The following is a 25791-nucleotide window of genomic DNA, read 5'->3' on the forward strand; positions in this document are numbered from 1 at the left end:
TCCTCCCTGGAACAATACATCTTTTTCTTAATTTTCTTTTCTTCTCTTTTCCTTTTTCTTTTCTACATATGTCCCTCTTTCATCTCTCTCTGTCTGTGGTCTCTCCCTCCTTCCCTTCATCCATACGGCTGCCCTTGGGCTTGCGGCACTAAAAATAATTGAAATAGTGATACACTGTTAAGCAGCTTTAATGAGCAGCTGGAAACTGCAGAGGTACTGCCTTCATCTGCAACTCATCAGGGATCGTTGGAAAATATGGGCCAGTGATGGAGTGATAACGGTAATGTGAAGGCTGCTCAAGTTAAACGATGTTCAGGGCTTGTGGCTTTGCCTGCTAATGAGCAGGTAACCAACAGCCAGTATTTCCATTCATGTGACAAAACAATGCTGTGTTTCCTACAATGGAGGCTGTTCAAATCTAAATATACTTTGTTATTTGCTGAGAATTAATGGTAACATTTTACTTTAAACCCTCATTATTTAGCGGTGAAGGGCAGTATATGAGCATCTAATACATGGGTTATAACACAAGATTATAAAGTTGCATGCAGATGTGAGTGGTTATTGATGTTTAACAACTATAATCCCTTTTGTGGTAAGCAGTTAGTGAAGGTAATTGTAATTGATTTCAAATACTGTACAAGAATGAACACTTAATGTATTTATATCTGCATTCAGCTACTTTACAGTGTGCTATAAACCATTTATATAGTGCTCACATGTTTCACAAGTCATTTTGTCCAAGTCTCAAGTAAGTCCAAACAGGTTATTACAACCCATATTTACATTTCCTATTAGGTGGAGATGTTTAACGACTGTAAAAACTATTTCGGCATCAAAGGACGAAGTGAAGAGAAGTAGTATAAAGAGTAGAAATCCCGTAAAAGTAGGAGGTCAGGGATGGACGGACGGGTTAAACAAAGACAGGACTTTCAAATAGGAAACCACTGTTCATGTCCAGTGTGGAACCAAACTGCTACTAACGTTGTTAAGTTATGCTGCGTATGTAATGTAAGTTATGTACGTAATGTAGGTAAGTTTGTAACTGAACTTACAGAAGCAACCCAAACCACAATGTTTTCCTGAACCTAACAAGGTAGTTTCAGTGCCTAAACCTAACCAAGATTTCTTAGTTGCTAAACCTAACCAAGCGATTTTAGTGCCTAGACCTAACTAAGTAGTTTTTGGTGCCTAAATCTAACCAAGTAGTTCTCTTGCCTAAGGTTCACCAAAATGTAGTAGGTCTAGTAAAGACTAGTGTCTGGTCTTGATGAAGAGAAAATATAATGTTTTAGTACTTGTCTAATAATGATATTATTGGCCAATGCATTGAATTTGCACGACAATTATTGATATTCAGTGAAATGATATATCACATCATATTTATTTCTTCATTTCTTCGTGATCAAAAATGTGTTACCTCCCCATCACTTTTAAACTGTGAAATACTGACAGCCTGACTGACTTTAAGCTGAAAAAAATAAATCGAACACGGAAAGGTCAGAAAGGTAAAAGAAATCTGTCATCGTGACCATGACTTAAAGCAGATGCCCTACTTGACTCACTTAGAAATGAGGAAATATATGAAAACGGGTGTTTATGTTTGTGGTATGAGGCATGAAAATGACTGGAGACAGATTCTGGTTACCTGAAATGACTGGGCATGTGGCTGCATGGGGCAGCTCCTAACCTGTGCTGAGGAGGACAGACACCCTGAGGGTTGAACTGTGGCAGCTGGTATGTTTCTAAAAACAGGCAACCCCCCCCCCCCTGCTCACCCCTTCCTCCTCCTCCTCCTCCTCCTCCTCCTCCTCCTCCTCCTCTGTTCTTCATAGCAGATGCTGATCTCTGTCTGTCTTCAAAAGGAAGTAATTATTGAGTCAGAGGGAAAGACGCACCTCCTTTTAATAAAACCACATCAAATCATCCGATGACTGACAGCCTCGGAGTGTGACTCACATGTTGAACGGAAACGGAGAGTGAAAAGGTTCAACAATGACAAAGAGAAAACTGAATTAGAGGTCTTAAGGGAGGCAGAGTCATGCAGTCAGGACAAGACAGAGCTGCAGGCACCAGACATCGCCAGCTTTCATCCCACTTCATGTCTCTCCTCATAAACAGCATTTCCCTCCTCCGCTCCCGCAGTGTAACCTTGTTTACCGCCTGTCTTTCTAGCAGCTCTCCACTCTCTCTCCCTCTCTCCTCTCTCTCTCTCTGTCTGTCTGTCTGACTGTATGACTCTTAGCCCTCTGTCCTCTGTCAGCTCAGCCTCTTACATAAGATTGACCTGGTAAAATTCCACAGCGCTCGCTTTGCTCCCTGACTCCTCTAACTTCCAAGTGTTTCACCCCGTAGCGACAACAATTTGTTACTGTTCGTATCCAGCCGCCCACTCGTAGGATGTTTTTCCAGCTGCTCACAAACAGGCTGCCTCACTTCAAATGAGGCTCGAATTGGGGGGGGGGGCTTTACTTTTAAGAGAAGTCCATCATCTAAAAACAATGTGTGTCATTGTTGGGAGTGGTCTTGCCTCCCGCTCTGGAGCATCTCCTGAAGCTGCTCACGTGAACTGGGGACGGTTTTGGCTGCCACCCATGAAACAGCACTTACTTATTTTCTTATTTTCGGGACTTTCAAAGTATGCTTGGCTAGTTGTGCACACAGTGAGCATTAGATGTTGTTCTTATTTTACCCTATTTATCCTTTTTTCAGGTTTCTAATATTTTCTATTGTGTGCAGCTGTGATAAAACTAAAATGATAACATTTAAGTATAAATGTTACCTGCAATAACAGATGTTTTGGCCACTTGGGAGACGTGGAAACAACACAAAGGACACAAGATACAACTACAAATTAAAACAGGAAATAACCAACCAAAAACCAAAACTATGACACTGGACCATTGGACAAAGTGGTGATATTGGTTATGTTTAGCCACAAAAACGACTTGGTTACATTATGGAAAAGATCTGTTTGGGGTTAGAAACTAAACTGATTACACATAATTACAGATGTCAAATGGAGAAGCGTAGCGTCACTGACCAGAGCAGACTGGACAGGTGAACTTTGTTTCACATACTAAAAAAAAAGTTTAACCTGCTATGTATTGGTTCCAGCTGGAAACCACATCTTTGGGTTCCATACGTATTCATTTTTGGTCAAAAAGCTTCAACTACAGTCTAAAAAAGCTATACAAACCAAAAGGAAATCCCTCTGTGCTCATCAGCTTGTCTGTCATTATTATTGTTATGTCATTATTATTTTACTTATTATAAAAATATAAACTACACCCGCCTTAACTCCATTACACTACACAGCACCTTTTCAGTTTTTGACTGCTGTGTAGATTTGAATTAAATCTTTACTTTCGAAACATGGCTCATATCACCAGTTCCAGGAGGTAAAAACCGCAGCAGAGAGAGCAGACTAGCTCAGAGATCACAGATAACTTGTCTGATGAGTCACAGACCAGAGGATGACAGATGAGACCTATCAGTTAGCTCTGGGATGTAACACGACACCAACACATAGGCAGGACCTGTACACACTTCACACACACTCACACACAGGCAAACATGACAGATATAAAAGTCAGATATTAAGTGCTTTCTGCTGCGTTACTCATGCCCATCTAAAATCCATAGAAATGGAGAGTGCAATCAATAAAACGGGTCAGTTACACACATCCTGGCTGATGCAATTCACAAACAGACTGGAGATACTGAAAAGTTGTTGTTTTTTTCCTAAGCAACATCATGATCTGAATATGTTCGTATATAATGATCAGGCTGATGTTCCTTCATTCATCAGATGGCCAAAAAATATTGTATGTTATGTGCAAGAAAACAAATGAGCACATAACATCCTCCTTTGCTAACACAGCAGTGGCTGCAGGCAACTTTAGCTTGCACTGGTTGTACATCAAAAATTGTACTAACCCCCAGTTCATTAGTTCGTATGTCACAACAGTTTACCCAGCTGTGACAACCTGGATCATTTGCACAGACTGAAAGATAACTGAATCAATCGTTAGTGACGTCTGAAATTCAAGGTCCTCTGTCACGCTTTTGCTCACTCCTCCCCTCTCCAGCTTCCTGCCCTTGCAGTCAGAATAAATCATCAAACACTTCCAGCACTTCAAATGGGAACTGTAGCTTTTTGCGTGACAACTTTGCCAGTCATTTAATTTCATAACTAACCGGCACAGGTGAAGCGCTTTTCTCCTCCTCTCTCAAATTATTCAACCAGCTCGTAAAACTCACACAGCTTCGTGCCCATGGGCGGCTGTGAGTCAGTCAGCCTCTGCTGTGTTTGTAGGCGAGCAGGCAGGCAGAGATGGAGCCAAACACTCCTGTCCCTGATTTGAACTGTACATTATAGGTTTTTTTCTCACCATGACCTGCATGTTAGTCAATCCAGTGTGCAAACATCATTGTTCCAGTCCCTGGACAGTGCTATCTCAGTTCTAAGAATCTGGTTAATTTGTAGGTTTTTTTGCCAAGTTTTATCAAAGTTTTCTTATGGTTTTGTTTAATGTAGCCATGGATAAACCTCCACAGAGACGTCAGATAAGTTCAAGCATAGGCAAATGTTAAACAAAGATATTCAAATGACTGTATGTCGATGAAACAATGCACAATTATGTATTCCACTGTTTATACATCCCTGCACATGTGAATGTATGTACAAACACAAGTTGCAACACACTTGTGTGCCACACACACACACAGGCTGGAGACACGAAGAAGAACAAGTTTTACTGCTGGAAGGGGGGAGGATGGATCCTTTATTTAACCCTTCAAGGTGAGGTAAAAACACCTCCATAACACACATGTTCAGGCTGTGATAACACACAAAAGCTCCTCTGCATGATGTTGTAAACTCAGCAACGTTACACCACCACCGCTGGTTCAACCCTGACCAGCCGCCCCCGCCGGCCCACAACAGGATCTCGTCGTTCCCACGTTAACTCCAGCATCGTAGCCTCAGAGCTGCTTGAGACAGAAGGTCTTGCTGGCTGGCTGGCTGGCTGGCTGGCCTCACTCTGCACAGAGGGGCTGGCTAATAATTTGTCAGCCCCTGTGGGGTATGAGGCTAGCATGTCAACAACGGGCCCTGTGTTTCTCAGGCCGGCGATGGAGATTAGAGAGCGGGCTGATCCTCTCTGCAGGCAAAGCGGAGGGGAGCAGTGTGAGGGAAGGAGGGCAGAAGGAAGCAAGGGAGAGAGGGTGGTATTCCTGGGAGGGAATATTGCCCAGACTGTGTTTTGCAACCGTCACGGCCATTTGGGACCGACAGCAGGGGCACTAGCGGCCTATTATGTTTGCTAACCACAGCATATTACCACAGGCACAAAGGCACAAAGCACCCTAACATGCAAGAGTAACTATTCCTTCACATCAAGATGCATGTTTTATGTTCCCTTAATGCAAAAATGTCTATGTTCTCTCAATCTGAGAGGTGTTGTGCAACAGTGTTCCCTCACTTTGCAGGTCTGAAGGCCAACCCATGGAAATCTACAGACTGGCTGACAGTACAAAAACACGTTTCTTCAGATTCAGAGTGAATCAAAACATTAGGACCAAGAAAATCATTTCAGCGTTTCTGTAGGTTGACTCCCCTCTGTTATCAGTTGTTCAAACAGGCCTGTGCTACACAATGTACCTGCTGCCCACACAGCTGCAGGAAGCTCCACCTTCACTCCATCACCGGCAAGACAATGTGTCCCGTTCTGAGATTTCTCACCTCAGGCCTGTAGCTCCTCATGACATAAATATTCCCCTCTCTGGGTGTACAAGTAAAGTGCCAGATTTCAAACAGCACACAGGCAAGGCAGACAGTGTGAGTCCCCATAAGTGAAGATGATAAAATGCACACATCTGACATCTAGTGGCTGAGCTACGTTAATGTCCACACTCAGGAAGAAGTGGAGTTTGTGCACCAGGGCCATAAACTAACTAACTTTACAGTACTGTGGCTGACAGAGTTGGTGTGAACTAGTTTTTAAAGAGTCAATCATGTAAAAACATTGAAATGGTATCTATGTGCGAGCTGCATTGTTATGAGCTGGTTAATTGTTTGGTTATTTCATTTTCCAAGATGCCACACATTTTGATGGTTACAGGCTCTTAAAAGTGAGACATTGCTGCTTCTTCTTGACCTTACATTGTGGTAAATTATTTTAGTATTTTTCCTATTCTTTTCTTATTATATTTGGACTGTTGTTCAGACAGAACATGACATTTGAAAAAGTTTTCAGGTCTTGTGACGTACATGTATTAGTTGGAGCAGAAGGCATAATATAAAAAAAAACAAAAAAACCTTTGTTGATGTGTAGAGTTAGAAAGGGGTGAGATACCAGAACTCTGTGGCCCGCTCCTCATTTCTGCAAGGCTAGCAGCTCGACATCCCAAACCAAACAGTCTCAGGTCAAGTTACATTCTAATGTAGACGCCAAGATTTGGCACGAAAGAAGAATGTGTTTGAATGGAGAATGATTTTTCTTGTTCGGCTGCATTGACTGTCCATTGTTACTTTGACGATGTTATAGAAGAGCAGCTCTAAGCCAAACTTGTTCTCTTTGACCCATTACTCGAGAAGATTATTGGCAGATTGATCAATAATCAAAATAATTATAATTCACAGCTCACCTTTGCCAGAATTTTGCCAGAGCTGATACAGAAATACTTCTCCGTCTATAATTCATTTTCTGGTCCTTTCTGTCATTTTCCAAGCCAAAAATGCAATGTAATTGCTGGTTACTGGTGTGAATAGACCATCAATATTTCAGATACTGCTTCATTGACAACACATCCTCACATCAAATTTACGAAATTCCTCTTCTAGGACGCACAGACATGCACTAGATGTGTACTGAACTGAAAAATAAATACATTAAAAAAATCTTAATGCTATTGGTATCTAGCCCTTAGGAAAAACATTTTTCAGTTTCTCCACAGAACACAATGTTAACAGTTTATATTACTTATTAATACAGTAGCTTCTGAAAAAGTAGGTTTCTTTTGTAATTTTGCCATGTTGATGCACCTAAAAGAAGAGAGCACAGAAAGCCATACCCAACCAATGTCAGAAAACCTAGACAATTAAAACTTAAACTATTTAAATTGCTATTTTGAAATGAGCCTTACATCCGAAACTCAACCTGAACGTATCTTCTAAAAAAAGCGACATCCAGTAGCTCTAACCTGAGCTGTTCTGAACACCCATGAGACGGGTTACTTTTATGACCATCAAGCACTCCAGTGAGGCAAAGATAGTGATTTTCCATCTGCCAGTAAAGCGTGTCATCGGGCTGCTGAGAAATTATTTAATACCTGGAAACCAAACAGAAAAACATGTTTGCATGCGTGTGACGCTGGCCCTGACCATAAATGAAAGTTATCCATCACCACAGCGAACAAAAGGTGAGTTCACGCTTGAGAAAGAAAGCTGCACAAACATAAACAAGATGTTAATCTGTATCCACTGTCTGCACACTGGAGCGGTTGAGTAGCACTGAGCCCACACTAATCACACACAGGATCCAGTCAGAGACGTGCAAGCAATTTGAAATGTTTCTGCAAATAAAGGCGATTCTGACTATTCACAGAGAGGATAAAGTCTTGAATATGGGCTTTTGGAAGAAGAATGAACCGTAGGTGGAACGATCAGACAGGCTGTGCTGAAGAGAAACATTCAGTTTCATCACCGGCCTTCTTACGTCAAGATGACTAACAAGATAGCCAGTAGAATACCTCCTTTATGTCCCTGAACAAACCCTTCCTGTAACTGATATGTCATCACATCAGGCTTGTTCACTGCAAAAGATAACATGAAAAACATTGCAACGCGAGTACAGAGAAGTTCGCGTTTTGGAGGAAACTTGACATTCTGTGTTGAGATGTAATATCATGGGTTTGCCAAATTTGCACAAAATGCTAATTTCTACATATTGTTGTTTTAAATAGTTTATTTATAGTGTGTTCTGTCTAAACACAAGTCTGTAACGTGCACTAGAAATTGATTGACTTTGTTTTGCTAATGCCTCCTCCCTGTTAAAGTCTTACATTTGTCCAAAATGCAAATATGATTTGTGCCAAATGCTCCCTCCAGTCAAGGCAAAACAAGGGCAGATAGAGAGGCAGGTCTGCCTTGTTCCCTGTGCCCCACAGGAGAACAGGTAATAGAGTGCAATGTCACATCTTATGTTAATGACACTACAAGAGACTGTCATTTGACGTTGGTGAAACAAATTAAACTTTGATAAGTGCCGTACCACCAGACCAAAGATGGGCTCGATTTATTCTCAGTCCTCCAGAATAAAAACACTTAAGAATAACCATAATAACTACATAGAAATAGTCAGTCCTCTCGCTGTTGATTTCATTTGCTTATGTGGGTCATGTCCTGAAATCTTTGGGTTTCTAAGGTCATCAAATCCTGAACCTCTGGGTTGGTGGGTCAAGCCGGCCACAGACCTAAAGTGTCACTATTTGACGACCTGGGACACCCAAATCATCAGTCTTTGACATGTTATACTATCTTACAAATAAAGATTAGGGCTTACAGTGGAAACATTTGATTAAAGTGTACTGTACATGTCTCAGAAGTACCATCATCATTTTATCTCATTTTTTGTGCCAACTAGATAGAACAGTTGAGTGCAAAAGTGGAAAGAAAGCAATTGCTGTCCAACTGGTGTTTTCACGTTTGCCTGAAATTACACTGGTTTTGTCTGGGAGCTTAAGTTTCCTCCGTCACTGGTGCACTTCAGGTGAACAGAAGGCTCTTACAATGACAACCTGTCAATGTCTTTTCAACACCTTCAGTCAAGCTTAGCTATTGTCCCTTTCTAGTTGTACGATCACGCTAATTGGGCATATTTAAGGTTTGCTCAATGTTTAATTAAAAAAAAAATACCATTCAAAAGAAGTTAAGTCTGCTGTAGGTTTATGAAAATATCTCGGGAGGGAATGTTTCAATTTGCTTGTATGGGTGACAGACATCGAGCAATGGTTTTGCATGCAAATGAAAATGCAAAACCAACACTGAGGTGGATGCAAAACGCGATGAGAAAATGACAACATACAATAAAAGCATGTTGCATTATGAGCATTAAAAGTGTCCAGTTTGAACTCACTGCAGTTTGTTTCATAACTGCACACTGGTTGCAGTAACAACATTAGTGTAGTATATAATATATAATAATGTATACTAAAATGACACGATGAGCCACTCACAGAAACTAAATATTTACAAAGTGATACTTGTGAGGTTTTGCTGTGATAACAACCCCAGGTGCGTGGGCAGAAAGGAGTTTACTGCGCATATGGGATCATCTCCTGACAGATAGTTACACCAAAGAGTATCAAAGAGCAAACCACAAGCAAATGTCAGGAAAATGCTCCGGATAGATGAAACCCTCCTGCACAACACACAAACAGACACACACACAAACACAAGGTGAGTCTTTCCTTCGTAAATACAGTGCCAACAAACAAGATGCCACCATTCACGGCCTTTCCTTCGACAAAATTATAATAAAAGGACCAATAATACCACAGCAATTGTCTTTTGTTTTATTCAAAAATAAAAAATAAATATGTTGATTATAAATTTTAATGATCTTTCATTTCATGTCCATTTGTACCACAAATGTAAATATAGGTTATTATTTAAATGGTCATGTCAGATGATTTGCAGTTACTTGGAATTACACCTCAGGTGTCCGGGACAGGGGTGGGGCCATTTGCACCAATCCGCCGTTGGGCTTTCCAATGAGTTTGCATACAACAAAATCTCCTGATGTACTGATGCACATGCACATGCACTCCAGCCTCCATCTTCGGCTAATCCGCAGCATGGCTGCACTAGCCGTTACGCTGGTTTTGGTCTGGGCGTTTGGACTGAGCTACAGCGCCAGTTCACCCGAATGGTTCCAAAATATTTCAACCAATCTCTTCAATTTGTCCGGAGACATTATCCTCGGAGGGCTCTTTCCCATTAACGACCTCACCAGCAACCTCAGCCAGAGGAGGGAGCCTGACAACATCAGCTGTGAAAGGTAATGGGTTATGAAATACAGTATTTTAGGGGAAAACAATGAGCCACTTTTCTGAGATTCTACACTGAGATGTGTGCCTAACTTGACTAACAAGGCCTCCATTTTGTCTTTTTCTGCCTGCGGTCCCACAGTATAAATGAGTATGGACTGGGCCTCGCTCTAGTAATGAAATATGCAGTGGATGAGATCAACGCAAACCAAAGTCTGCTCCCTGGCATCAAGTTGGGTTACGAAATCTATGACACATGCAGACAATCTGCCGTCATTGTGAAGCCGGCTATCTCTTTCCTCACTGCAAAGTCTGACAATGTGCTATCTGTGGAGTGTAATTACACCAACTATGAGACCAGCATATCAGCCGTGATCGGTCCTTATAGCTCGGAAATGGTGTCAGTCATAGGAAAACTCATGGGATTCTTTCTGATGCCACAGGTTTGGTTAAAATTATGTCTCTTCATAAGTTCACATACATCCTCTTTTTTGAGTTGATTTGACAGATTTGTTGTTCAAAAATATTCCTATTTGAAATTCAAGCTAAACATTAAACACCTCTACAGTTCCAGAATTAGGTAAGTGAGCTGTCTTACAAAGCAAGATGTAATACAGTAAGAGATTAATGTGTTCGTTATTATTGTCAATCCTAGAATGTTTTGGCTATTTCATTTCTTACAATATTATGACATAGAAAACTGCTGCCTACTTGAATTATCCTGCAACCTGTGGCCGTATGCAGTGATGGAATGTAGGCTAAGTGCAAGTACTGTACTGTTTAATACATTTTTGAAGTACCTGTACTTTACTTAAAGGGGCTCTATTTATCAATTTTTAACAATTCATACGTATAAGTAATCCTTTCTTGATGTGAAAAATGAGACCCTTCCCATCTCTCAGTGGCCTATTCAAGTTTAATTCTGCTGGAATGTGGACAGTTTGTGAAGGAGTCCGGTCGGATTTTCTGCAACAGACCAAAGGATAAGACTTAATGCACGTTCTCGAGTGCCTCTCTTCGCTCCACTAACAGAGAGCGAGAGTAGCTAACATTAGATTAGAAATGAAGTCCGCTAACATAAACATAAGACCTGGCCTCCAGCTCAACATACAAGTTCCACAAAATCCCTTTAAGTATTTCCATTTTCTATTACTTTATACTTCTACAAGACTACATTTTGGATGCAAATATTGGACTCTACTCCAACTTTGATACATCTGATTACAAGTTACTTCGCAGATTGCGTACTGCATCAGAGCCAAAGCACAGAACTTCAGTAAGTATGCTGAGAAAAATGACTTCAAAGTATTTTGACTTTAAAGCCAAATTAATATGAATGCAAAAGTGGTAATGTATTCTTTAAATTTCTTTCATTTGTTAATAATTCTGATCAAATATTTGACCTGTTACACTAAAATTGCAAATACTGCACTCTGCCTTTGTATTACATGAAAAAGATTTATATAGGTTGTGCAACGGCAAAATACAGTAAACACATTCTTCTTCATGTCTTCTTCATGAGTGAATCTCTCAATAAGATCTGTCAATAATGGGCAGGCCTGGGTAACATCAGTGTGGTAAAATTCAGAATTGGTATAAAATTGATAACTTTCATAATCTTCTCACCTCAGATTAGCTATGGCGCCACAAGTGACAAATTCAGTGACAAACGTCTCTACCCGTCATTCTTCCGTACGGTGCCAAGTGACAAATGGCAGGTGGAAGCCATAGTGCACCTGCTGAAGAAGTTTAACTGGAACTGGGTGGCGGTAGTGGGCAGTGAGGAGGAATACGGACAACAGGGTGTGCAGGAATTCTCCAAAGTAGCCTCAAATAACTCAGTCTGCGTGGCCTATCAGGGGCTGATCCCTGTATACACTGACCCTGCACCAGTGATCGAAACCATCATCGACAATATAAATGCAACCAAAGTCGGAGTGGTAGTGGTCTTTTCTCTCGTAGATCCAGCTTCGGTCTTTTTTAAAGAGGTTAGTGAAGCATTTTAAACAATTATTACATGTAGTTGGTCGATACAATCAATTCAATGTAGTCATTAATCCAATTTCCCCCAGATTATCAGGAGGAATGTAACAGGTGTGTGGATTGGCAGCACAAGTTGGTCCATCCATACTCAAATTACTTCTATCCCCGATATCCAAAAAGTCGGTACAATCATTGGATTTACTGACAGGACGCAGACCCTGGATATGCTCACTAATTACACACGGGAGCTCTTCAGTAAACTGAGTGAGGACAGGTCACCACCACCAGATCCTCTCAATCCCTGCCCACAATGCTGGAGCTTCTCATCTAAAAACATTACCTTGGTGACAAAGCCTGTGCTGCAGCGCACAGCTTTCAGTGTGTATGCTGCCATCTACAGTGTGGCACAGGCACTGCACAACCTGCTGGGATGCAGTGCAACTGCCTGTGAGCGGGGACCTGACACCAAAATCTATCCTTGGAAGGTGATCTTTTTGTCTGTTTTACAGGTGACTTTTTTTGTTTAAATACAACTCTTTAAAAAAAATCACAAAAACTTTATTTTACAGCTGTTGGAGACTTTAAGGAATACATCTGTAGACGTGAACGGCACACACTTAGCTTTTGACAGCGATGGCAACCCAAACATAGGATACAATTTGCTTGAGTGGAATTGGACAGACTCTGGAAAAGTAGACTTTATTGATATTGGATACTTTGAAAAAGAACTGGTCATCAACAGGTCCTTGTTCAAATGGCACACTGAAGACTCAAAGGTAATTCCAGCAATTTACTAGTAATTTGATGTAAACCTTAAAAAACATACTGTACATTTTAAAAGCTTTGTGATTAAAAGCCACCTAATCATAATCCAGTTTGAGTAACTGAAATTTTGCATTTTTTTTAACACAAAAATCCTTTTGCAGGCTCCTCAGTCCACTTGTTCATCAAATTGTGATTCAGGACAGGTCCGCAGAGTCAAAGGCTTCCATTCCTGCTGTTTTGATTGTATTGATTGTTTGGCCGGCACTTACCAGGCAAATGAAGGTAATGCGGTTGTCCATATTTGCATATACATGTTGGGATATAAACTCATTTACTGTCTTTTCCGAGAATGACATGAGAAGATTGATGTACAATAAATATGAAGCTGCAGGCAACAACCGGATAGCTTAGCTTAGCATAAAGAGTAGAAACAGGGGGAAACAGCTAGCCTGCCTGCCGGTATTTCTTAAGCTCATTTACAGACACATCATTAAAAATTCAGATCTTACGGAAAAAAGTCACTGTCACGCCTGAAAAATTTGCCTGAAAAACGGCAGCGGCAGGCAGCTTCCACAATTGACTGGAGGTCATCATGTGACATGATTTTGAGCAAAAACTTCCCCTATTAGGTTGTTGTTGTTACTGTCTTTGGCAGCTTACCTAGAGAAAACAACACACTTATTAAGAAATTGTCACCGGGAACCGGTCAGCCCTCCCAACCCAGCCTTTTTCTTAAACTCCCCCTCAGGAAAACAGCATCCCTCTACAGAGCCAGACTCTTTACTGATGCCCTATTCAATTTAGAGCAAAAAAACCTCACTTTGTCACTTTCCACAGTGCATGGTGAGTCAAAATCTCAATCACAACACATTACAACGGCATTCATATGATTGTAAACAGTTTGCTTAGGTTTCACAACACTGGCATACTGAATAAAATGACACAGTGAAGCTGCGTTATCCCGGGCACTGCTTGGTTCAATGTGAAAATAAAGGCTGTATAGAAGCGAGTCTTTGTTGCGGTGCTATTGCGGCATCTCAGTCTGAATATAGCTAGTGTCACCAATAGTCCTGGTTTGTTTGTATTTTTTTCTAGATGATGTGCTTGTTAATCAAACCAAATGTCCTGTTGTGCTTTCTGACTCATAGAGGATATTCAGTGCCAACAGTGCGAGAAGGGTCTATGGTCTGAACACCGCAGCACTAATTGCACTAAACCCACCTTTGACGTTCTGTCCTGGGACACACCTGAAGCTCTGGCGATGACGCTGGCTGTGGTGCTGGTGGTGGTATGTCAGGGATCGGTGGGTGTTGTGTTCCTAAAACACAGAGGAACCTTTTTGGTAAAGGCCTCGGGGGGAGTACTGAGTTTTGTAGCTCTTCTCAGTCTGATGGGAGCTTGCCTCAGTCTGCTGCTCTTCCTGGGGCAGCCGGGGGATACGGTGTGTCGTCTTCAGCTGCCCCTCACCTCCATTTTCCAAACAGTGGCCCTGTCCATCATCGCATTCATCTCACTACAGGTAAGGAATGTGAGGTAAAATGTGTTACTGTACTGTAGAGCGGACATTGTAATCAGGCTGCAAACCCTTCTTTTCAAACAGATATTCTACGTATCGGAGTTCCCAAAGATGGCTGCCTCTCACCTGCATGTACTCAGAGGCCCAGGAATCTGGCTGTTTGTGCTGGTCTGCTGTGTAGTGCAGGCTGGTATCTGTGGCTGGTTTGTTGAGGAAGGGCCCTCGCTGTCTAAATACATGGCAGACATGAAAATAGACTTTGTGAAAACATTTCTCGCATGCCCAGTGGAACCCTTGACTGGACTTGCTTTAATGGAAGGTTTCATCAGTGCACTGGCCCTGATATCATTCATGTGCACTTTCATGGCAATAAAGCCTCTTCATCAGTACAACCTTGCAAGGGACATCACTTTTGCCTCCCTGATCTACTGTGTGATTTGGGTGACCTTTATTCCAATTTACATTGGCCAGAATCAGGTCAAATACAAGTCTATTGTCCATGTTTCGTTCACCCTGGCAAGTGACTTCGGACTGGTGGCAGCCTACTACTTCCCAAAATGCTACCTGCTGCTGACCAAACCTGAGCTCAATACGGCCGAGCACTTCTGTACCTTCCTTGAGGGCGTTCCACCAACACCAATTGAGGAGGAACCAAAGTCACAGACAGAATCAGAGCAATCATCAAAAGTCATGTAAAATTAAAATTTGCTTTGTATGTGAACGAATATTGTTTGTGAATGAACTAGTTAAGGTCTAGGATGAAAACTACTGTATAGCTATAAGTTGATCAATAATGTAATATGAATCTGTAATCATGAAAAACAAAAGCTCATATACACTCTATAGAAACAGTGCCTTTATGTACATTTTGTATAATTTTATTATAATAAAGAGACCACAGTGGGTTTATTGTAGGAATAGACTTTTTGACAGAAAACGTTTTATTGTTCGTTTGTTTTTTTCCCTTTTTTATGGGACATTGCTGTGATTTATCCAACATACATAACATAAAGACAAATAAAAATTTTGTTTTGGAATTTTCTTTGTTGTTTAATCTTTCCCCCTAAGTGGCACCGACCCATATGTACTCTTCAGATCCTTAGTTCAAATAATTAAATGTTCCAATATCCTGCATTTAAAAAAAAAAGAAGTTAAAGCCAACATTGGATTTTGGGGACCGATGCTGATGCAAATACCAATATCAATTTGTAAGCTGATACTTGCTTATGTACAAACACACAAACGTAACGTTTACAATTTAACAATAAACTTTACTGTCCAAAATAAAACTGGAAGTCAGAAACTGTAAATTTAATAATTTATGCTGCAAGCATCTTTTCTGCATTAAGTTCTGTGTTTGCATATACTGGACACCATATATGCTGATAAGATTTATCTGAGAGAGGCCAGTGATGGCGAAGGTGTTGGAATATAAATAAGTACACTTTTTTTTAAAGTATTTTTTTGGCCTTTTATTGATAGGTCAGCTGAAGATATGACAGGACACAGGGGGAGAGAGAGGGGGAGTGATACGCAGCAAAGGGACCCGGGCTGGGAGTTGAACCCATTTACATGGTCTACTTTTTTCTACTTCCAGTTCACTACATTTTGGAGGCAAATATTGCACTTTTTACAAATTTTTCGAACCTTAGTTCCAAGTTACTTTGCAAATTGCATGCTGTCTCAGAGCCAAAGCCAGAGCCAAATCACTGATTGAAGCTAGAAAGGTGTCAGGGTCCACCAAATATAAACAGTATGAAATTGTGTTTCCCTTTATAGTCAGTTTGTTTATTCAGTTTATTCCTTCCTGAAAACAAAGAGTTTGTTTATTTAGTTTATTTAGGCATAAAACAAAATCAGTCAATGAAGATCTTTCTCTTCTGATTAAAATGTCTTCCCTAAAACTACATAGTGCACCTTTAAAAAAACAGATTCTGACAATCAGGCCCATAATCAATCCAACCAAAGTACACAGTATGCAACCATGTAAATACAGGTATAATTTACTTTTACTGTACAATTTGGGATTTGGCCTTTATCGCCAGAAAATCACTTTCGATTTTTAACTACATTGAACATTAAATGGTTTTAGACTTTTACTCAACTATGATTCTTATGGGTGACTTTCATTTGTACCAAAGTGAAAAATACTATTGGCCATAATATTAGCCTACCTTCATACTATAATAATTATCAAAAATTGACTTAAAGTTTAAACTAAGTTGTTATTAACATGATTTACAGATGGGCAATGTATAAAATAAAGAATTGCTCTCTATTGCAATTATCCTTATGACCGTCCATACCCTAGATGCCCTAGATTATAACCTGGATTTGTTATAATCTGTCAAATATAACCACCAAGAGTGAAATGAAGTCAATTTGATGCAGAAACAACCTTTCAGTCACAAGGTAGGAGCTGTAATTACTTTTTGGCAGGCGAAATACAGCCGTTCATGAGTTGTATTGGTCCTTTAAAGGTATTTCAACAGGTAAAAAGGACTGGATTGGTTATAATGCGTCAAATATAACCACGAGAGTGCAATCAAGTCATTTTGATGCAGAAACAACCTTTCAGTCACAAGGTAGGAGCTGCAATCACTTTTTGGCAGGTGAAATACAGCCTCTTATGAGTTGTATTGTCCTTCAAAGGTATTTCAGCAGGTAAAAAAAAAGACTGGACTGCTTATAATCTAGGCCATTGAGCAGGTAAAATAATGGACAGTCATAAGGATAATTGCAATAGAGATCAATTCTTCATTTTATACATTACCCATCTGTAAATCATGTTAATAAAAGTCTAGCTACAATTGTGATTATTCGGTTTCAAGAAACGTTACAGAAATACCTTTGCTATTACCACGGACATAAAGTTAGTTGTATGTGTAGTTATGACTGTTATATATCCAGATGAAAACAGCTGTAGACGGATATAAACTGGGCGATACAGCTTTACCAGGCCGCGCGCGCACCGGAAACGTCACGGCTGCCTGAGAGGCAGAACTCAGGGAGCAGGAGTCTCGAAGTCCTTAGCAACGGTTGCTATCAACTCAGGCTGCTGTGTGTCCTCAGAGGTGACGCTGAGTTTTGACTTTTTAAAAACTTTGAACTGGTGAGATCATTTCTTATTTTTCCTTGACAGTAGACACTTCTTCGATATCTTTCAAATGTCACCTAACTATAACCGGCAAATGCTCAATATTTCTCCTTGACAGTTAGCAAGATCCATGGCTACCCACGGTTGTTTACTTTTATTTTGTCAAGCTAACCTAGGTAGCTACTGGCGAATGTGTGTTGTGAGCAGTTTTAGATTGCCTGTTTTTGTTTATGATGCATTGGATTAAACCTAAATTCAACATTATGAACGAAGCGACCTAGAGCAGTGCACACTTGATGTTTGTGAGAATACTGTAAATGTGCGTTGTTCAATGTAAAACTATTGGGGAGAAACTTCACATTCTGTGCTGTTAAAGAATGCATCAATCAAATTAAATAGATTATGTACTTGCTTTTCAAGTAAATACTTAAGACAAAAAGACAAATTATATCTATAGCATTTCTCTCACATAAACTGCCACTTCAAAACTAATGTAGGAAATGGATATACTGGATATAATTTCCCATTCTTCGTTTAAGGCTGACTTCAGTGATGTAAAACACAGACAAGGTCTGTCAATCAAAAGATGCTCCCTGGTTATCACTGAAAAAAGGTTACTTTTTAGTGTCATATTCAGATTTCAGTCTGGGTTTCAAAGCTGAATATGGGACTAAATGTCTATTATTAATTAAACTTAATGGTCAGAGAAGATGACATTTACACTCGCTCAGCATCACTTTGTTGTTTATGTTTGTCTCTTGAAGCCCAGCGTCACCATGCCTCGAGGCAGATCAGCCATAAGTGCGCGCTCAGATATCAGTGAGATGGATACTGATGGCACAGGTAATGTTGTTGTTATTGACTATTCGATGTTGATGCTGTCTATCTTTTGTTGTTGAAATAGCTATAATGTGCATGTGATGTTTATTTTATTTTTTTCTATTAAAGCAGAAGCAGAGATAGCCAAACTGCAAAGACAGTTCAGGATCATGGAAGGAGATCGGCAGGCCTACAGCCTTCAGGCCCGCGAGCCGATCCGCAAACAACAGTGAATAATCACCACACCTATATCACATTTTCAGCTGTTTTAGTTTGCTGTTTTGTAAAATTTGCCTGATCGGCTGTTGATGTGTGATGTGGATAAAAGGCAGGAGATAGAGAGTCTTCTGAAGGAGCAGGAGGAGCTGCATAGAAACAAAAGTGCGCGCAAGAGCTTTTCACAGCAACAGCCGGACAGTGAGGACACCCAGCGTCTTCGCACACTGCTGGGGCAGCAAGACATGCTGAAGGAAGAGCTGGGGAAAGAAAAGCAGTGTCAAAACGATATAGAGAAAGAGGTAAAATAAGTCCTTTTCACTTTTAGGATTATAATTTTCGCATCACTTCATGTTTAATCGCAATTTTGGTCACAAATCAAGGTTATCCGTCATGTGTTTGTAATGTGTGCAGATCGCAAACATGCAGTTGAAGCTTGCGGGGCTGAGAAAAGGGGAGGTCAGCACTGGTAATAAACAGAAGTCTGAGGATCGACGGACTCGAAAGGCCATACGCACTCTGGAATACAAACTGGACAGAGTAAGCCATGAAACTCAATACAACGAAAACACCTTTAAAACAGACAGATCTCATATCATTACCATGTTGAGGTTATATTCTTGTTCATTGTTCATTTATAATACATTTCCACAAGCACATATCTTAACATATTATTGTATTGTATGGTTTGCATATTTTCTGTGTCTTGCTCAGGCCTTAACTTGCTTCAATGAGCAACTGACCAGGAACAGCCAGCTGAGAGAAGAGTTACAGTCTCTTCATATTGAGCGTGTCCGTTTCCAGCAGTTACAAAAAAGGCTGGACAAGGTCAGAGGTCACACCACAGATGATTTTTTTTGTTTAGCATCCTTGTTATTTAGTCCATTACTCAAGCACCTCTCTGCATTGGCTCTTGTGGGTTGTAGGAACTGTACGATATCCGCAAGAAGATCGGGGAAATCGTCAGCCTGTCCACTGCTGCTTATGATGTCAGGTCAGATTTGAGCCAGTTGTGTAACATAGTAAAAGTCAGGGCTGTGGTATGACATTCATGATTGCTCAATATCTTGTATCTCAGGGAAGAAGCCCAGTCCAAGATGACCATGATGAGGGAGAAGGCAGTGAAGGACCTTGCCCAGTTTAACACTGAGATGAAGGAACTGGAGAGGGTTATTGCACATGAGTGGAGTCTGAAAGAGTTCATGACCACCAAGTGCAGCGAGAGGAGTGGGCAGGAGGGTGGCCAGGAGACGGGACACAGGCAGAGTAAGGCATATTATGCTGTAGCTAATAATGTAGTAATAATCATAAAAATGGGAAAAGTGACAGTGATGCTATCAGTGATGATAACAACACTGGCAGTGATTATTCAGTGGGGAATCCCGACAATTATCAGCGTGTGCTTCATGAATAACCAGGCACAGTTTCCTACAATATATTCCATGAGCACAAGCGAGGGAGAGGAATCCCATCTGATGAATATGTAGCACAAACGTAAGGTCCTCGTAAAATGATGAAAAAGAGCCTACTGTAGCCATATGGAGAGAGGTTTTAGGGAATAATGTATGTTCTCGGTGTTGTACTCCAACACAAGTACAGATCTGATTCAAAAGTAAACATTTAAAGAAACAGTCTTTGAATCTTGAACATTGATTCATTATTCCTTGTCTGTAGAATAATAACAACTGTGAGACAGGACATTTGGCCTTGGTGAAATAAGTGCCATACATCTTATATCCTAGTAGATGGTAGTAAAGTTCAATAGTGACTAAACATAGCCACATGAATAAATATAATAACTCCATGTCACAATCCACATTCATCAGTAATCCCTGTCATTGGTCCATGTCAAACTTCATATGGAAAGCAGCCGTTATGGAGTTTCATTAGTAAGATGGTACAATTTGTTAAGTATTTTCTGGTTTTCACAAATGTATGTTCAGTATGTGAAATACTTCCTATTTAGAATGACATAATATAGGCACAGCTGAGATGAGGCTCGCACTTGGCACAACCCTATTTTGACAGAATTCTCATAGTTTTGGAAATATACCCGACACATATAGTGGTTGCGCTTGCAGATTTGAATCAACTTATTTGCAGGGTTGGGAGGGTTACTTTAAAAATGTATTCAGTAACGTAGTCCAAGTATTGCAATATGAAAATAATGTAGCCTGATTACTCTTCGTTACTTGCAGATTACTTAATTTAATACCAAACGTGCAAATAAAGACTAGAGAAATGAAATATCAATAAGATTTTTCTGTAACTTGCAGAAAAGTATACAGTTATTTATATACAAATATACTGTACATATACTGTACATGTAGAAACCCAGAAAGTAATAGTTCTTCAGTGCATTTTTTGACTTTGTGTCCTGGGGAATGTAGACTGCAACCTGATAATGTTGACACAATGTATGACATCTTCATTATTTTATGTGCTCACATGTATAAGAAATACTTGTTTTGTTTTTTTTATTTACTTTTTTATATTCCTGTTCAGTCAGGAAAAACATGAACATAACTTTTTTACAGTACCGTAGTAGGCAACAGGATTTTAAAGCAGAAACAGTGTTAAGAAATCATATTGGCTCAGACACAAACAGTACATTCAGTCCTGCCAATGAGCACTGTAATAAATAAAAGGATCCTTTTCACTTGTATGTTAACTTGTTTCAGCCACTGGTAGCAGCACTGTTACAAAAAGGAAACAAGTGATAAGAAACATGTTAATGTTAACGTCATTAATAGATTGCAGTGTTTCCCCTAGAATTGTTTTCAGGCCCGGTGTTACCCACCGAAAAAAACCCTAAATAGACCAGACGCATGGGATGGTGTATTGGTGCAGTTGGATTAAGTCAGGTGGCACAGCAAGCAGTCTGCAATTCCACAATTATTATATTTGCATTCAATTTTTTGTTCAACCAGAGTGTATTCAAGATCACAAGGAGAGAGTGACTTATTAAGGTGCATACAGTACAAATGGAACATGCTACATTGGCACTTCAACCACACAGTGTGCATCGTTCTCTTTTGATTTTTCTGGGTTTTATTGCTTACCAAAAAAAAAAAAGAGAGAGAGAGAGAGAAGCTCCTCAATCAGAACAAAAATATAAGCTAAACAACACATTGTAAACTTACCATGGGGAGTGTGGTACAACCAAGGGCTGTAGTTATGGTTATTAAGCCATTCGGGATCCCAGCCAGATGTTCTGTGTTTAGCTGTATTTTGTTACCAGTCGGTCCGGGCCCGCGGTCACCCGTCGGACAGGGGTCGGCAGTCGGACCGGTGTCAGGGGCAGAAACGGTCCTCGAGCAGCCCCCCTCTCCACTGCAATCTGCCCCCCTTTCTTCCGTCTCACCTGCACCTGTCATTTTTTCTGGAGTTGCCTCTGTTACTCTCCCTTCATCTATTTTCCTTGGCTCCGGAGTTTGGCAGAAACATTTCTTTATATTAAGTTGTCTGTCACCCGCGATATTATTATTTTTTTGCTTCGGCGGCGCCATAGTTGGTTAGCTAACAAACCTTAAACATCCCAGAATGTATGCCCGCGCTATCAGAAGCGGTACTCGCATCGTTACTAGGCAACGAAACAGGTTGACTCACGTTGCGCTGCACAGAGGCGCTCCTAATGTAAATTATTATTGATTTATAAATGAATTGATAGGTGGCTTATTTTTGGCATATTGATTTTTATTTTGGCCTGGCGGCAGGTCTCCTTGTCCTGGCGGCCTGAACAATGGTAGGGGAAACACTGGATTGTTTCGACAATACTGAGGTGATGTTAATGCCGCTTGTTTGTCCCAGTGTCAGAGCTGAAGGAGCAGAGGAGGATGGACTCAGGGGAAGAGTCCCTGGACGCTCTGGAGGAGGTGTTTAAAAGGATCCAGACTGTGACAGGGGAGGACAACCTGGACATGCAGGTCACCAGGTTCATCCAGGGTACATCTTAATACCTTCACCTGACTATTTCATAATCAGCCATAAACATAGACAGTGCTTCTTACAGTTGTTTTTGGCTGTGGAACCCATCTTGCTTACTGTTGTGTTTAATGTATAGACAATGGCAATTACAGACATCTCTTTACTTTGAGATGGACAGAACAGAGGTTTAGAGGAACACTAAACACTCAAGCTAAATATATTTAAGGTCCCACTTTGATAAGAAGAATAATCTGTCTCAGTTTAAGAAATGTAAATGCATCCCTCTTCTGTGTTGGTGTTTCGCTGTGTAGATGAAGACCAGAACTTTGCACTCTTCAATTTTGTAAATGAGCAAAACAACGAGGCCGAGGCACTGAGGGATCGAATCAGCCAGGTGAGTCCTCTTCTTGACTGTGCCTGTGGACACACTCCTCATTCATTTCTTCCATTTTTAGCTTCATAAAATATCGTATTCAGTGTGACAGAAGAACACTCTTAATTTCTTGTATAAAGATTACAAGCATTTTATGTTAAGAACTTAAAAGGCTAGGCATTGGAAACTTCTTAGAGAATTCTAATTAGTTTTAGGAATGTGAATGAAAGCTAAGGAGGTCATTTTTGACAGCAGTTATAATGACTGAAAGGGAGGATGTAGTTTTCTTTAGCTCAAAGCAGTGATCTATCAGTTCTTCTGTTCACATGGCATGTGTTTGTCTGCAGATACAAGCAGAGAGTGAGCAGTGTCAGGAAGCAGGTTTGAAACAGGAGCAGGATCATCGCTCTTTGCTGAGAGATATTGTTGAGCAGCAAAAGGAAACTGAGTCCCAAGCTGAGGACTATGAGCAACAAGCCAGCATCATAAGCGAAATCCTGGACAAGATTAAAACAGGTTTGGGAACTATTTGTTTTACGAGATGCAATATGTAATAATTTTATTTCAAAATAATGAACAATTAATGAACATTATCAACAGAATGTAAAGAAATCAAAATGTTTAGGTTATGTCAAAGACGTCAATGTTTTGGGTTGAAGAGATTTCCACTAATGTTAAATAGCTAACCCCAAGTCTGAAAACCTCTTTCTCTCAGCAGTCCAGAGTTCCTGTGCTAATGTTGTAAATACCAATACTCCCCTGGTAGTCGGGTTACCCTATTTGTTGGGAGTATGAAATCAAGGTGGCCAATTCTTACATATAGCACCTTTAAGTGTCGGAAATGTCTTGATTTCCTGGGAAGTTTCCTAGAAAGTTGTAATTTGGTAGCAATTATATGGACAATCAAGACAGTGTTTACTTTGTGTAAATCAAATTAATTGGTAGCACAAACTGGAGACTTTTATTCAGTGCACATCATGTCAGGTGGGAAAAGACACTTACAAAGAACAATCAGGAATAGTTAAAGGTGCAGCAACTGAGTTGGCTACCTGCTGAATTCATACATACAACAAATAGGTGGCAACGTATGACCAGAGTAACCGCTAACAGTTGCTAAATGTAGCTAATGCTGCTAAATGTAGCTTTCTTTGCAAGTAAGCTTAGTTAGCTGTGCAGCTAGCGGCCCGGACTTGGAGCTTGTGTACTAAGGTAGTGTTTACACCGCTGGTACAGGAGCTTTAGACCAGGATGGGCTGGGGCAAGCTGGTTAGCATGCTAACTTCAGTGGATATCTTTACAGCACAATACATAGACTTTATAATGTCAAAACTGCTGTTTATTTGCATTCTGTGATAATTTTAGCTAAAATTAATACACAATCCACCTTTAATGAAAAATCTTTTAATAGTTACATGGGTGACGTTACACCTTTGAGTAATTCTTATAGGAAAACACTAAAATTATTGTCAACTAGTTGTTGCTTTTGTCACGAAAACACATTTGTCACATCTGGAAATTACGGACCTGTAAAATACAGATTTTTCTTAAAATACATGTTTATCTGAAAAACATACACACCAAGTGATTACAGATAAGATAATACATACTGCAGACAGCGACAGTGTTAGATACTCCTGACTTGAGTTTCTCCTATCTCACAGAACTGAACAGCATCTTCTCCAAAATAGAGTGCGACCGCTCAGTGATTGAGGATGCACTGGGCTCCTCTACAGGGATCAGTGAGAACAACATCATGTCCTACCTCGGTCTGGTGGAACAGAAGACCAACGAGCTACTCACAATTCAAGCTTTCCTCAATTCAAAAGTAACCTGTCATCCTACATGCAGTTCTGTCCTACATTTTCTTACATACACTACCTGTTGTGTATGTAGCACCAAGTTATTTTCTTTCTCTTCTTACAGGATGTAGAAAAGGAGTACAATCCGAAAGACCTGGCCACATTCCTTCTGGGTCAGAATCCAGAGCTGCTTCAGCAGAATATGGGCAGCCAACTTACAATCAACAGGTGGGCCTCTTATCTGTTCATTTTGATAAATCTATAAACACCTTGAGTGTCAGGTTGATGAGTGTGTCTCTGTTTTTGGACTCCTCAGTGTGGATTATGAAGCAGAAGAGTCTCCTGTCACTGATGAGGAAGAACAGCCACTTTCCCAAGATGAACTTCGCAGAAGAATAATGGAAAGGGTTAGTGCGATTAATCCTTCACTTGAGTGATTTTTTTTATGGTTTACGTCATGTTCAGTAAGTACTTTTTATTGATTTGATTTATAGGTTCTGCAGAGAGAGAGTTCCGTCCGGCAGGCGGCAACCAAAGCATCAAAGATCAGTCAGCTGGACGGCAGACAGCGCCCTCTGGAAGACGCACTGATCTGACACGTTGACCTGATCAGCACATATTAAAAATGAGATCCTCATCTGCAGCTGAAGGGCCTTTATTGTAATATAGATCAATCGGGGTCATGAACCAGCTCGATTGGCCATGTGGAAAAGTTGCAGCTTGCACACGGAAACATTCAAAGCTTGATTATGTCATGTGTATGTCACCTATTATGATGAATCATTGGCACAGCCTGTATATTATATCTTGGTGTGATTTGTTTAGTTGTAACTAATTAGGTTTGTAGCTATAAAGATGCCTTTTCAGACTCTGGTAGCCAGCTGTCCTTTTGATGTGTGACTTGCCATCTGGCTTCGACTACACAATCTGGTCTCAGCACAGCCCTCCCTCGCTGGCAAGCCTTCATTACATGATACTTGCTGCTATGCTCAAAAGGAAAGGTTGGGGGCAGCAGAACCTTTTGTAATCATAATTGGCATGCTGAGACCTTGGTTGTGTTTCCAAAAAAGAGTGAGAAGCTTTTTAGCGCTCAATTCACTCGACACACTGATTTTGAACACATTTTTGTAGGTGTGAATAATTATAATGATTTTCCTCATTTGTTTGACTGAATCCCTCTCATTTATTTAGACTCTGAGATTACTTAAATAAGCTGTCCTTTATGACATTTACATTAAATGAG

The 25791-nt window shown here is 40.4% G+C and overlaps 2 protein-coding genes across 3 annotated transcripts; both read left to right on the top strand.

Annotated features, from left to right (window-relative positions):
* Positions 1–9861: 9861 nt before the first annotated feature.
* Positions 9862–15344, top strand: tas1r3 (taste receptor, type 1, member 3). The gene is made up of 8 exons (XM_030418909.1): positions 9862–10064; positions 10196–10496; positions 11685–12041; positions 12126–12521; positions 12606–12812; positions 12963–13083; positions 13950–14320; positions 14402–15344. Exons 1-8 carry the CDS (start codon positions 9862–9864, stop codon positions 15011–15013), a joined length of 2568 nt encoding a protein of 855 aa, XP_030274769.1. The 3' UTR covers positions 15014–15344.
* Positions 15345–17290: 1946 nt separating this feature from the next.
* Positions 17291–25417, top strand: odad1 (outer dynein arm docking complex subunit 1). Of its 2 annotated transcripts, none has more exons than XM_030418938.1 (15): positions 17291–17429; positions 18179–18257; positions 18363–18462; positions 18562–18751; positions 18864–18989; positions 19164–19277; positions 19376–19443; positions 19528–19715; positions 22260–22394; positions 22688–22770; positions 23097–23265; positions 24411–24574; positions 24673–24776; positions 24865–24955; positions 25043–25417. In XM_030418938.1, the coding sequence occupies exons 2-15, from the start codon at positions 18191–18193 to the stop codon at positions 25142–25144; spliced, it is 1701 nt and encodes a 566-aa protein (XP_030274798.1). In that variant the 5' UTR covers positions 17291–17429; positions 18179–18190; the 3' UTR covers positions 25145–25417. The 2 variants fall into 2 exon arrangements, with proteins under 2 accessions (XP_030274798.1, XP_030274799.1); XM_030418939.1 differs by having other exon boundaries at positions 18366–18462.
* The last annotated feature ends 374 nt before the right edge of the window (positions 25418–25791 follow it).

The sequence above is a fragment of the Sparus aurata genome, chromosome 6, assembly GCF_900880675.1.
Source record: "Sparus aurata chromosome 6, fSpaAur1.1, whole genome shotgun sequence".
Lineage (NCBI taxonomy): Eukaryota > Metazoa > Chordata > Actinopteri > Spariformes > Sparidae > Sparus > Sparus aurata.

Bases quoted from the DNA above. Each gene is read 5' to 3' on its own strand.
- tas1r3 (XM_030418909.1), top strand. From the start codon at position 9,862: ATGGCTGCACTAGCCGTTACGCTGGTTTTGGTCTGGGCGTTTGGACTG. The intron at 10,065-10,195 runs GTAATGGGTTAT...GCGGTCCCACAG, and splicing joins GACAACATCAGCTGTGAAAG to TATAAATGAGTATGGACTGG. The intron at 12,522-12,605 runs GTGATCTTTTTG...TTTATTTTACAG, and splicing joins CCAAAATCTATCCTTGGAAG to CTGTTGGAGACTTTAAGGAA.
- odad1 (XM_030418938.1), top strand. From the start codon at position 18,191: ATGCCTCGAGGCAGATCAGCCATAAGTGCGCGCTCAGATATCAGTGAG. The intron at 24,575-24,672 runs GTAACCTGTCAT...CTCTTCTTACAG, and splicing joins AAGCTTTCCTCAATTCAAAA to GATGTAGAAAAGGAGTACAA. The intron at 24,777-24,864 runs GTGGGCCTCTTA...TGGACTCCTCAG, and splicing joins AGCCAACTTACAATCAACAG to TGTGGATTATGAAGCAGAAG.